The sequence below is a fragment of the Tachyglossus aculeatus genome, chromosome 9, assembly GCF_015852505.1.
Source record: "Tachyglossus aculeatus isolate mTacAcu1 chromosome 9, mTacAcu1.pri, whole genome shotgun sequence".
NCBI lineage: Eukaryota > Metazoa > Chordata > Mammalia > Monotremata > Tachyglossidae > Tachyglossus > Tachyglossus aculeatus.
Genome location: NC_052074.1, coordinates 39,183,105 through 39,195,415, shown reverse-complemented (window position 1 = coordinate 39,195,415; position 12,311 = coordinate 39,183,105). Strand labels below are relative to the sequence as shown.

The following is a 12,311-nucleotide window of genomic DNA, read 5'->3' as shown; positions in this document are numbered from 1 at the left end:
AGCATCAGTTTCCTCATCTGTTAAATGGGGATTCCGCACCCGTCCTCCTGTCCCCTTAAACTGAATGCCCCCATGTGGGACAGGCACTGTGTCTGATCCAATTAGCAGATGTCTACCCCAGTGCTTAGTGTAGTGTTCAGCACATAGTAAGTGCTTTATAACCATCACTGTAATAGTATTAATTGTTGTGATTATAGCAATAGCAAGCACTATTACTAATATTAGCAGCAATGAGATAGTTTGAAGTACCCCAAGCCTTATCACAGTGCTTGGCAATCAAACTCCCTTCTCCCCCTCCTTTCTGTGTCACACTTGCACTTGAATTTGCACACTTCATTCGCCCCAGCCCCACAGCACTTCTGTTCATACCAATAATTGACTTATTCACATCAATATGTTATATTCTCCTCTCCCAAGCCCTTAGCACAGTCCTCTGCACACCATAAAAAGTCAATAAATGCAACTGATTCATTGATTTGTTTATGAGACGCAGCACTGGCTAGTGGTTAGAGCCCGGGCCTGGGTGTTAGAAGGATCTGGGTTCGAATCCCGGTTCCCCCACTTGTCTGCTGTGTGACTGTGGGTAAATCACTTCACTTTTCTGGGCCTCAGTTAGCTTATCTGTAAAATGGGGATTAAGACTGTGAACCCCATGTGGGACAAGGACTATGTCCAACCTTATTAACTTGTATCTACCCCAGCAGTTAGAGCCGTGCTTGTCACATAGTAAGTGCTTAACGAGAACTCTAATTTTAAAAAAATACTGTGAGGAATGGCCTTGATGGGATGAAAACCTTTTTGGGCAAAACAGTGATGGCAGATTTCTGGAAGGAAGGGAAAGCTTCACGTTTGGAAGCCTGCAATTTCTATTACTAAACTGACCATGTGGGAAATAACTGCTCAGAAAGCCATTTGCTCTCGTCTCTACACATAGGTAATGTAAGGTCCCCTCTTTTTGTCTGTTTGTAGGGAGCATGACAAAGGCCCCGAGTTGTTTTTCAAAACCCTTCTGCGGCTCAAAGAGGCCGGACTGACTTTCCGCGTCTCAGTCCTCGGAGAGACCTTCTCTGACGTCCCAGGTAAGTCGTTTGTTTCTCGGTTTTCTTCTAACAACCACTTCCTCCTGCGGCTTAAGCGTGAGTAGCCATCTCCACATTTCCTTCCTTTGGAACTTTCCAGATGAGTTGCCTGCACCAAAAGATCATGCTGTAACATTGTCCGATTCAACTTAAAAAAAAAACCCACAAATTCCAAGCTTCAGCTTGAGATAGAGATGTCATCTGTTCGATCGAATATATTTTACACAATGCGTCTCGTGTAAATAAAATATTTAGCTGAAGGCATGGTGGCGGTTCTGAGAACTGGGAGTCGGTAACTGGATTCTGAGCCTTTCACCTCTACCACTAGCTTTAATCCCGTGAAATCCGTTACCATCTGTTGAGCGGCTGGTGTGAAGTGAGTACCAATGACTCCTTGCTAATTTGGATGGGACTCTGTCCTCTGTTGCTAAAACCTAGGCCTGAAACAACCAGATCGGAAACAACCAGATGTCGAGATGGATTCAACCCAATTTGCTCGTATCCACTCCATCGCTTAGTACAGTGCCTTGCACATAGTAAGCGCTTAACAAATACCACAATTATTATTATTATTATCATTATTATTCATGGGACTCCAACCCATTCTCTGCATCTTCTCTGGTTTTCTGACCTCCCAGGTGATCATTCTGACACGTCTTCCAAATGCTCTTTTTTTTTAACGGCATTTATTAAGCGCTTACTATGTGCAAAGCACTGTTCTAACTGCTGGGGAGGTTACAAGGTGATCAGATTGTCCCATAGGGGGGCTCACAGTCTTAATCCCCATTTTACAGATGACGTAACTGAGGCCCAGAGAAGTTGTGACTTTCCCACAGTCACACAGCTGACAGTTGGCAGAGCCGGGATTTGAACCCATGACCTCCGACTCCACAGCCCGGGCTCTTTCCCCTGAGCCACGCTGCTTCTCTTATATCTCTCCCAGTGTTTAGAACAGTGCCTGACATGTAGGAAACTCTTGATGACTACCGCAATCATTTTACTTTCATTATTGTCAGCTGTGTGACTTGGGGCAAGTCACTTAACTTCTCTGTGCCTCAGTTACCTCATCTGTAAATGGGGATTAAGACTGTGAGCCCCCCCGGGACAACCTGATCACCTTGTAACCTCCCTAGTGCTTAGAACAGTGCTTTGCACATAGTAAGCGCTCAATAAATGCCATCATTACTATTATTATCCTCCCAGTCAACCTTAAGTTAGTCTTGCGGGCATTGACTGGACGAACGAGTGTGTACTGGACTTCCAAAATACTTAGACCATCTTCGACCCAATGAAGGGAGAGCTGGGATCATGCCTTGATGCCTACATGAGATGCCCTCCTGTTTTTTTTATGTTTCTTTTTTCTTTTTAGATTTTAAGGTATTCGTTAAGGGTTTACTACGTGCCAGGCACTTTACTACGTGCTGGGGTAGATACAAGCTAATCAGGTTGGATGCAGTCCCTGTTCCCATACAGGGCTCACAGTTGGGTAGGGACTGTCTCTGTATGTTGCCAACTTGTACTTCCCAAGCGCTTAGTACAGTGCTGTGCACACAGTAAGTGCTCAATAAATACGATTGATTGATTGATTGATTGATTCTAAATCCCCAATATTGCAAATGAGGTAACTGAGGCCCAGAGAAGTGAAGTGATTTGCCCGAGATCAAACAGCAGACAGTTGGAGGAGCTGGGATTAGAACCCAGGTCCTTCTGAGTCCTGGCTCTGTGCTCTTTCCACTAGGCCAGGCTGCTTCTCGATCCTACAGGTGGGAAAGGGGAGATCCACTGCCTAGTGGAAAATAGCGATTCTTGCTCCACCGTAGAGGTCAAAAGGCAGTGCGAAGAGCCCAACACATAGCTTGCTCTCTGAACTGTTTGGGCACCATTTCTTAATACACCAACTGCATCTTCGTGAAACTTTAGATCGGATCGAGTCTTTGGCCCCGTAGTACTGAGTCCTGTAAATGGCAACGGGAATTGTAATGTCTTCCAGAGCTCCCTTTCTACCTAAAAAGTACCCTTATTGGGAATTTGGGGGCAACCATGATGCCTTTAGCTCATTCCGTCTGTGGTTGGTGCATTGGTGATGAAGCCCAGGTTTCTGCTACTTAGTTATCCAGTGATTCATTCATTCATTCAATCATATTTGTTGAGCGCTTACTGTGTGCAGAGCACTGTACTAAGTGCTTGGGAAGTACAAGTCGGCAACATATAGAGACAATCCCTACAATGGGCTCACAGTCTAGAAGGGGGAGACAGGCAACAAAACCAAACAAGTAGACAGGTGATAATTATGACATTCGTTAAGAGCTTACTACATGCCTAGCACTATTCTAAGCCCTGGGGTAGATAAAAGTTAATCAGGTCAGACCCAGTCTAAGAGGGAGAACGGGAATTGAATCCCCGTTTTACAGATGGGGAAACCAAGGCCCAGAGAAGTGAAGTGGCTTACTCATGGGCACACAGCAGACAAGTGGAGGGGGCAGGATTATTCATTCATTCATTCATTCAATCGTATTTCTTTAGCACTTACTGTGTGCAGAGCACTGTACTAAGTGCTTGGGAAGTACAAGTTGGCAACACATAGAGACGGTCCCTACCCAACAGCGGGCTCGCAGTCTAGAAGGGGGAGACAGACAACAAAACAAAACATATTAACAAAATAAAATAAATAGAATAAATATGTACAAATTAAATAAATAGAGTAATAAATACGTACAAACATATATACATATATACAGGTCCTCAGATTCCCAAGTCTGTGCTCTTTCCACTAGGCCACGTTGATTCTTGAACCCTGTGAACCCTGTCACAGCACCCAAAGCCAGATCTTTGCAGAAGCTTTCTTCCTCCTTATCACGGTTTATCATCGCTGGTCAAATGCAATGGTCATAGCAGTCCAGAGCTTCAGTTTTGGAGAGAAATAGTAAGGATATCGGGAAAAAGTGCCTCCAGGAGCTACCGAGGGACCAAACACGTGTAACTTTTGCATCCTAAACGTGACACCTGAGAGCCCCAGGGTCTCGAGAACGAAGGCATCTCCAGCAGAAAGGGAGTCTGGCAACTTTCTCTCTGTGCACAGAAAGGATTAAACAACAGCGGAAAAAAATTCAGACTCTTTAGTCTGGAAGGTTGCCAGGTGAGGACAATCAATCAATCATATTTATTGAGCGCTTACTGTGTGCAGAGCACTGTACTAAGTGCTTGGGAAGTACAAGTTGGCAACATACAGAGACAGTCCCTACCCAACAGTGGGCTCACAGTCTAGAAGGGGGAGACAGAGAACAAAACCAAACATACTAACAAAATAAAATAAATACAATAGATATGTACAAGTAAGATAAATAAATAAATAAATAAATAGAGTAATAAATATGTACAAACATATATACATATATACAGGTGCTGTGGAGAAGGGAAGGAGGTAAGATGGGGGGGATGGAGAGGGGGACGAGGGGGAGAGGAAGGACGTTTACAAAATGATAAAGGAAGTGGGGCGAGTATGCCCAGAGTTGTTGTTTGTCAGAGGCCGTCGTCCTGGAGCGATTTCCCCCCACTCCCACGTTGGAGCCGGCAGAAAGCGAGTTTGGATTGAACAAAAAAGAATCCCATCTTTGCCCAGCGGGCTGGGATACCTGTTGGAATTTGTTTCCAAAGGAGGTTGTGTAGCTGGAAGTAACAAGAGATCCAAGAGGGACTTGGCTAGGCTTGGCGTGAATGAGTGGTCCATGTGGGGTGACTAGAGGACTACCTAGGGCAGCCTGCCTTCAAATATTCGGGTGGATTTCCAGGCAGGCCACAGTGGAGAGGCAGTGTGGCCTGATGGAAAGAGCGGGGCCCTGGAGTTCAGAGGGCCTGAGTTCTAAATCCGGCTTTGCCACTTACCTGCTTTGCAACTTTCATTCACTCATACATTCAATTGTATTTATTGAGCGCTTAACTGTGTGCAGAGCTCTGTACTAAGTGCTTGGGAACTACATTTCAGCAACAAATAGAGACAATCCCTGCCCATAACGGGCTCCCAGTCTAGAAGGGGGGAGACAGACATCAAAACAAGGAAACAGGAGTCAGTAGCATCATTATAAATAAATAGAATTATGGAGATATACATATCATTAATAAAAATGAATATAATTATAAATATGTACATATATACACAAGTGCTGCGGGGTGGGGAGGGGGGTAGAGCAAAGGGAGCGATGGGAGGGCGAGCGGAGGAAAATCGGGGCTTAGTGTGGGAAGGCCTCCTGGAGGAGGTAAGCTTTCAGTAGGGCTTTTAAGGGGGGAAATGTGCTAGTTTGGTGGATTTGAGGAGGGTTGGCATTCCAGGCCAAAGGTAGGACGTGGGCCAGGGGTCGATGGCAGGACAGGTGAGAACGAGGCCCGGTGAGGAGGTGAGCGGCGGCAGAGGAGCGGAGGGTGCGGGCTGGGCTGGAGAAGGACAGAAGGGAGGTGAGGTAGGAGGGGGCGAGGTGATGGACAGCTTTGAAGCCGACAGTGAGGAGTTTTTGCTTGATGCGTAGGTTGACAGGCAGCCACTGGAGATTTTTGAGGAGGAGAGTGACATGCCCAGAGAGCTTCTGTAGAAAGATAATCCGGGCAGCAGAGTGAAGTATAGACTGAAGCGGGGAGAGAAAGGAGATTGGGAGATTAGAAAAGAGGCTGATGCAGTAATCCAGTCGGGATAGGATGAGTGATCATGTCAGCCCCTTCCTTCCTCTTCCCCTCGTCCCCCTCTCCATCCCCCCCATCTTACCTCCTTCCCTTCCCCACAGCACCTGTATATATGTATATATGTTTGTACATATTTATTACTCTATTTATTTTACTTTGTACATATCTATTCTATATATTTTATTTTGTTAGTATGTTTGGTTTTGTTCTCTGTCTCCCCCTTTTAGAATGTGAGCCCACTGTTGGGTAGGGACTGTCTCTATATGTTGCCAACTTGTACTTCCCAAGCGCTTAGTACAGGGCTCTGCACACAGTAAGCACTCAATAAATACGATTGATGATGATGATGATGACTTCTCTGGGCCTCAGCTGCCCCATCTGTAAAATGGGCATTCAATACCTGTTCCCCTTCCTACAGGGACTGTGACCAACCTGATTATCTTTTATCTACCCCAGCACTAAGTAGGGAGCTTGGAACATAGTAAGTACTTAAAATATACACGATTATTATTATGCTACAGTTACTGCTGACCACAGTCAGCGACAGAATACCGGACTGGACAAACCATTGGCCTGGGTGGGAATTGTCTTGCCAACTCTGTGGTTCCCCCTCCCCATCCCCCCCCGCCTTACCTCCTTCTCCTCCCCACAGCACCTGTATATATATGTATATATGTTTGTACATATTTATTACTCTATTTATTTAATTTGTACATATTTATTCTATTTATTTAATTTTGTTACTATGTTTTGCTTTGTTGTCTGTCTCTCCCTTCTAGACTGTGAGCCCGCTGTTGGGTAGGGACCATCTCTGTATGTTGCCAACTTGTACTTCCCAAGCGCTTAGTACAGTGCTCTGCGCACAGTAAGTGCTCAATAAATACGATTCAATGAATGACTGAATGGTATTGATCTCACCCAAGTGTTTAGTACAGTGCTGAGCCCACAGTAAGTGCTCAGTCAATTGATTGATTGACCAATTGACTCAGGAATGGCCTGGCTTTAGTAACAGCCGAAAACACCACGGACTGTAAAACGTGCACAATAGGCGGGTTTTTTTCATTATTCCACTGCTGATGGCACCTTCAACAAAGAGAGGTTTACAGGAAAAATCGGAAATGACAAATGCAAACCATTGCATTTTGTTCCAAATCATAGATGAGGAATTTCAGATTCAGCATACATAGTGTTGACTGAGAGCCTATGGATGTGGAAAACAAACTCACTAGGTGAGTTCAGGGCCATCCATCATCATCATCATTATCATCATCATCATTCTCTGTGCCTCAGTTCCCTCATCTGTAAAATGGGAATTAATCAATCAATCAATCAATCAATCGTATTTATTGAGCGCTTACTATGTGCAGAGCACTGTACTAAGCGCTTGGGAAGTACAAATTGGCAACACATAGAGACAGTCCCTACCCAACAGTGGGCTCACAGTCTAAAAGGGGGAGACAGAGACCAGAACCAAACATACCAACAAAATAAAATGAATAGGATAGAAATGTACAAGTAAAATAAATAAATAAATAAATAAATAGAGTAATAAATATGTACAACCATATATACATATATACAGGTGCTGTGGGGAAGGGAAGGAGGTAAGATGGGGGGATGGAGAGGGGGACGAGGGGGAGAGGAAGGAAGGGGCTCAGATTACCTTGTATCCCCCCAGTACTTAGAACAGTGCTTGGCACGTACTAAGTGCTTAACATATACCAAGATTATTATTATTATTAATGGTATTTATTGAGCACTTACTGTGTGCGGAGCGCTGTACTAATCGCTTGGAAGAATACAATAAAACAGAGTTGGTAGACATGTTCCCTTACCCCAAAATGAGTTTACAGCCTAGAGATGTCATGTATAGGATTCCTACTCTCAGGGAGCTTACTGTCTAGCAAGCACTGTATTAAGTATTTAGGAGAGAGAGCAACAGAAGCAAAACTCATTCATTCATTGATCCAATCATATTTACTGAGTGCTTTCTGTGTGCAGAGCACTGTATTAAACACTTGGGAGAGTACGATACAACAGTAAACAGTGACATTCCCTGCCCACAATGAGCTTACAGTCTATAGTGGGAGAGACAGAAGTTAAATGAAATAAATAAAATTATAGATAGGTACGTAAGTGCTCTGGGGCTGGAAGGGGAGACAGCAAAGGGAGGAAGTCAGGGCGATGCAGAAGGGAGTGGGAGATGAGGAGCAGTGTGGCTCAGTGGAAAAGAGCCCGGGCTTTGGAGTCAGAGGTCATGGGTTCGAATTCCGGCTCCACCCCATGTCTGCTGTGTGACCTTAGGCAAGTCACTTCACGTCTCCGAGCCTCAGTTACCTCTTCTGGAAAATGGGGATTAAGACTGTGAGCCCCACGTGGGACGACTTAGTCACCTTGTATCCCCCCCAGCGCTTAGAACAGTGCTCTGCACATAGTAAGCACTTAACAAATGCCATCATTAATTAATTAATTAATGAGGAAAAGAAGGGCTTAGACTGGGAAGGCCTCTTGGAGGAGTTGGGCCTTCAGTAAGGCTTTGAAGGTGGGGAGAGTCATCGTCTGTCAGATCTGAAGAGGGAGGGCATTTCAAGCCAGGGGCAAGATGTGGGCAAGGGGTCAGATATAACCTGAGTATGTTTTATCTACCCCAGTGCTTAGAACAGTGATTGGCACGTAGTAAGCGCTTAGCAAATACCACTATTATTATTATTGGGAGCCCATGGTAGAAAATGTATAACAAGGTACTCGTCAGATTTCCTCTGCGTGGGTTAGTGGAAAGAGCCCAGGCGTGGGAGTCAGAGTTCGTGGGTTCTAATCCCGGCTCCGCCACTTGTCAGCTGTGTGACTTTGGGCAAGTCATTTCACTTCTCTGTGCCTCAGTTACCTCAGCTGTAAAATAGGGTTGAAGACTGTGAGCCCCACGGGAGACAAACAGATTCCCTTGTATCCTTGTACCCAGAGAAGCAGCGTGGTTCAGTGGAAAGAGCACGGGCTTTGGAGTCAGAGGTCATGGGTTCCAATCCTCCCTTCGCCAATTGTCAGCCGTGTGACTTTGTGCTTCTAGACTGTGAGCCCGCTGTTGGGTAGGGACCGTCTCTGTATGTTGCCAACTTGTACTTCCCAAGTGCTTAGTACAGTGCTCTGCACATAGTAAGCGCTCAATAAATGCAGTTGAATGAATGAATGGGCAAGTCACTTCACTGCTCTGGGCCTCAATTACCTCATCTGTAAAATGGGGATTAAGACTGTGAGCCCCCCGTGGGACAACCTGATCACCTGGTAACCTCCCCAGCGCTTAGAACAGTGCTTTGCACATAGTACCTTTTAGACCTTTTAGACTGTGAGCCCACTGTTGGGTAGGGACTGTCTCTATATGTTGGCAATTTGTACTTCCCAAGCGCTTAGTACAGTGCTCTGCACATAGTAAGCACTCAATAAATACGATTGATGATGATGATGATAGTAAGCGCTTAATAAATGCCATCATTATTATCATTATTATTACCCCAGTGCTTAGAACAGTGCTTGCCACATAGTAAGCGCTTAACAAATACCATCATCATTACTATTGCTATCTGGATATCAATCAACAAGATTAATCAGTCCACCGTAGAGTGCTTACTGTTTGCAGAACTCTGTACTAAGCGCTTGGGAGAGTACACTGTGACAGAGGTGGTAGGAAAACGTTCCCTGCCCACAAGGAGCTAAACTAGTTTTGATCCTGTGCCTTCTGCTATCAGAGCTCTACACTAAGTAATTGATTAGTACAGTCGACACAGTAAGCGCTCAATAAATACGATTGATTGATTGATTGATAGAGAGCAGTAAAGTTAGAGGGCAGGTTCCCTTTCCTTGAGGAGCTGAGAGTCAAGAGAATTAAAGAGCAGCTTCAGTCTTGGAGGGACAAAATAGTGGACGAGGCTACTGAGGGAGGGTGTGGAAGACATTTTGGGAAAGAACAGATGTCCATCTGTCTTGAGTGGTTTAGCCATCCATCTGCCTGGAGGCAGCGGGCTGAACCAGATGGCTACTAACTGTCCCGCCCATCTCCGCGACTTTAGGAATTTGTTGTTTTTTTTTTAATCTTGGATTTGCAAATGAGGAGGTTTTGTGCTTTTTAAGGTGAAGAGGATGTCAACACAAGCCTAGAGCCTGAATGGCAAGAAAAATGTCTGTCCTAGCTGCATGGTGCTTTGACTCTGATATTCTAAGCCACGGCAGAATTTTGCATTTGGATGGAAAGTCTTCCCTTTGTTCTAAAATCATAACTTTCTAAGAAAGTGTATAAAAGGTGAAGCTAGTTTTCAACGAGTCCCTAAAAATGGAAGGAATGGCCATTCCTCTCTATGTTTGATGTGTTTGGTCGTCAAGGGAACCAAAAGTTCAGTGACCTACAGAATACATACAAAGACCCCTTTCATCATCATCATCAATCGTATTTATTGAGCGCTTACTGTGTGCAGAGCACTGTACTAAGCGCTTGGGAAGTACAAGTTTCCACACCAATAGAGCATTGCAGTAGTAACAATTGTATTTATTGGGCCCCTACAGTGTCTAAGATACTATACTAATCGCTTGGGAAAGTACAACTGATTTATTGCAAGGCACTACCCATTCCTTGCCTGCAAGTAACTCCCACTCTAATAATAATAATAACAATAAATGCATTTATTATTATTACAGTTATGATATTTGTTGAGGGCTTAATCTGTGCCAGGCACTCTACTAAGTGCTGGGTTGGATACAAGCAAATCAGGTTGGACACAGTCCCCATCCACAAGGAACTCACGGTCTTAAGCCCCAGACAAGTGATCAATCAATCAATCAATCGTATTTATTGAGCGCTTACTGTGTGCAGAGCACTGTACTAAGCGCTTGGGAAGTACAAGTTGGCAACATAATAATGTAATAGTGATGGGGCCGGGATTAGAACCCAGGTCCTTCTGAAACCCAGGCCCGTCCTCCAGCCCGCTGCAAGGATCATTTAGGTTCTCCAAAGTCAAACAAAGCAATGTTCAATCCCAGAGACGCCAGAGTCCATTGGAAGTCTATCTGTTCCCGATAGGCCCCAACATGGTTCTGGAGCCCCTGAGTTGTAATCCCAGCTCTGTCCCTTGCCTCTCTGTGTGACCTTGGGCAAGTCATTTAACTTCCCTCTGCCTCAGTTTTTCTTATCCGTGGGATGGAAATTAAATCCCTTTTCTCCCTCCCTTTAGAACGGGGAGGGGCTGGGGCTAGATACAATCTTATCCTCCCTCCTCCCCATCCCCCCCGCCTTTACCTCCTTCCCTTCCCCACAGCACCTGTATATATATATAGATGTTTGTATGGATTTATTACTCTATTTATTTATTTTATTTGTACATGTTTATTCTATTTATTGTATTTTGTTAATATGTTTGGTTTTGTTCTCTGTCTCCCCCTTCTAGACTGTGAGCCCCCTGTTGGGTAGGGACCGTCTCTAGACGTTACCAACTTGTACTTCCCAAGCGCTTAGTACAGTGCTCTGCACACAGTAAGTGCTCAATAAATACGATTGAATGAATGAATGAATCCCAGTGCTTTGCACAGTGCCTGGCACAGAGCAGGCGATTAACGCTATCATCATTATTCATTCATTCATTCAATTGTATTTATTGAGCGCTTACTGTGTGCAGAGCAGTGTACTAAGCCCTTGGGAAGTACAAGTTGGCAACATATAGAGACAGTCCCTACCCAACAGTGGGCTCACAGTCTATAATAATAATAATAATATATTATATTATATTATTATTATTATTACCTGAACTCCAAGACCAGGAGCCTGAAGGAGGGAGGTGTGTGGACTGCAGAACTGGCTTTGGACAGCTCCTTTATCTTCAAACATTGCTCCCAACCGCCCTTTCACACCAAACAGAAAGTGCTTGAAAATATGCTGCCAACTACTAACTACTCTTACTCCTGCTGCTTCTACTGAGAGTGTTCCACTCAGTCAGGGTGCATTTCCCCTTGTAAAATGCCCGCAAATGAGAAGCAGCAAATAGCAACAATCCTTGTTCCTTTGGTGATGAGAGAAATGCTTCTCCAAGGATGGACTATGAGTCCTACCCGATTCTTTCAAGTCTATGTTTCGTGTCCTGATTGATATTATTGAGTGGGCACCCACTCTGGGCAGATCCCTGTGTCCACAGCACCCCACTGAACACCTACTATATGCAGAGCACTGTACTGGGTGCCCAACCCGAGCACTTAATGAACTTGTATATGCCCTCATCGCCATTATCATCATCATTATCATCCTTATCCTCCTGAACATCAATGGCATGAATTGAAACACTGTGTGCAGAGCACTGTACTGGGCGCTTGGGAGAGTACACTATAAGAGAGTTGGGAAACACGTTCCCTGCTCTCAACTAGCTTGCGGCCTAAAGGGGGAGACACACATTAATGTCTGCTGTGTGACCTTGGGCAAGTCACTTAACTTCTCTGAGCCTCAGTTCCCTTATCTATAAAATGGGGATTAAGACTGTGAGCCCCCGTGGGACAACTTGATCGCCTTGTATCCCGCCCAGCGCTTAAAAC

General features: G+C 44.8%; 1 protein-coding gene across 1 annotated transcript in view; it reads left to right on the top strand.

The window, feature by feature from the left end:
* Nucleotides 1-12,311, top strand: part of GTDC1 (glycosyltransferase like domain containing 1) — a 287,497-nt gene that overhangs the window by 255,790 nt on the left and 19,396 nt on the right. Inside the window, exon 6 of the mRNA XM_038751780.1 lies at nt 970-1,079. Within this exon, the coding sequence (XP_038607708.1) occupies nt 970-1,079 (110 nt within the window). The remainder of the gene's footprint in view (nt 1-969; nt 1,080-12,311) is intronic.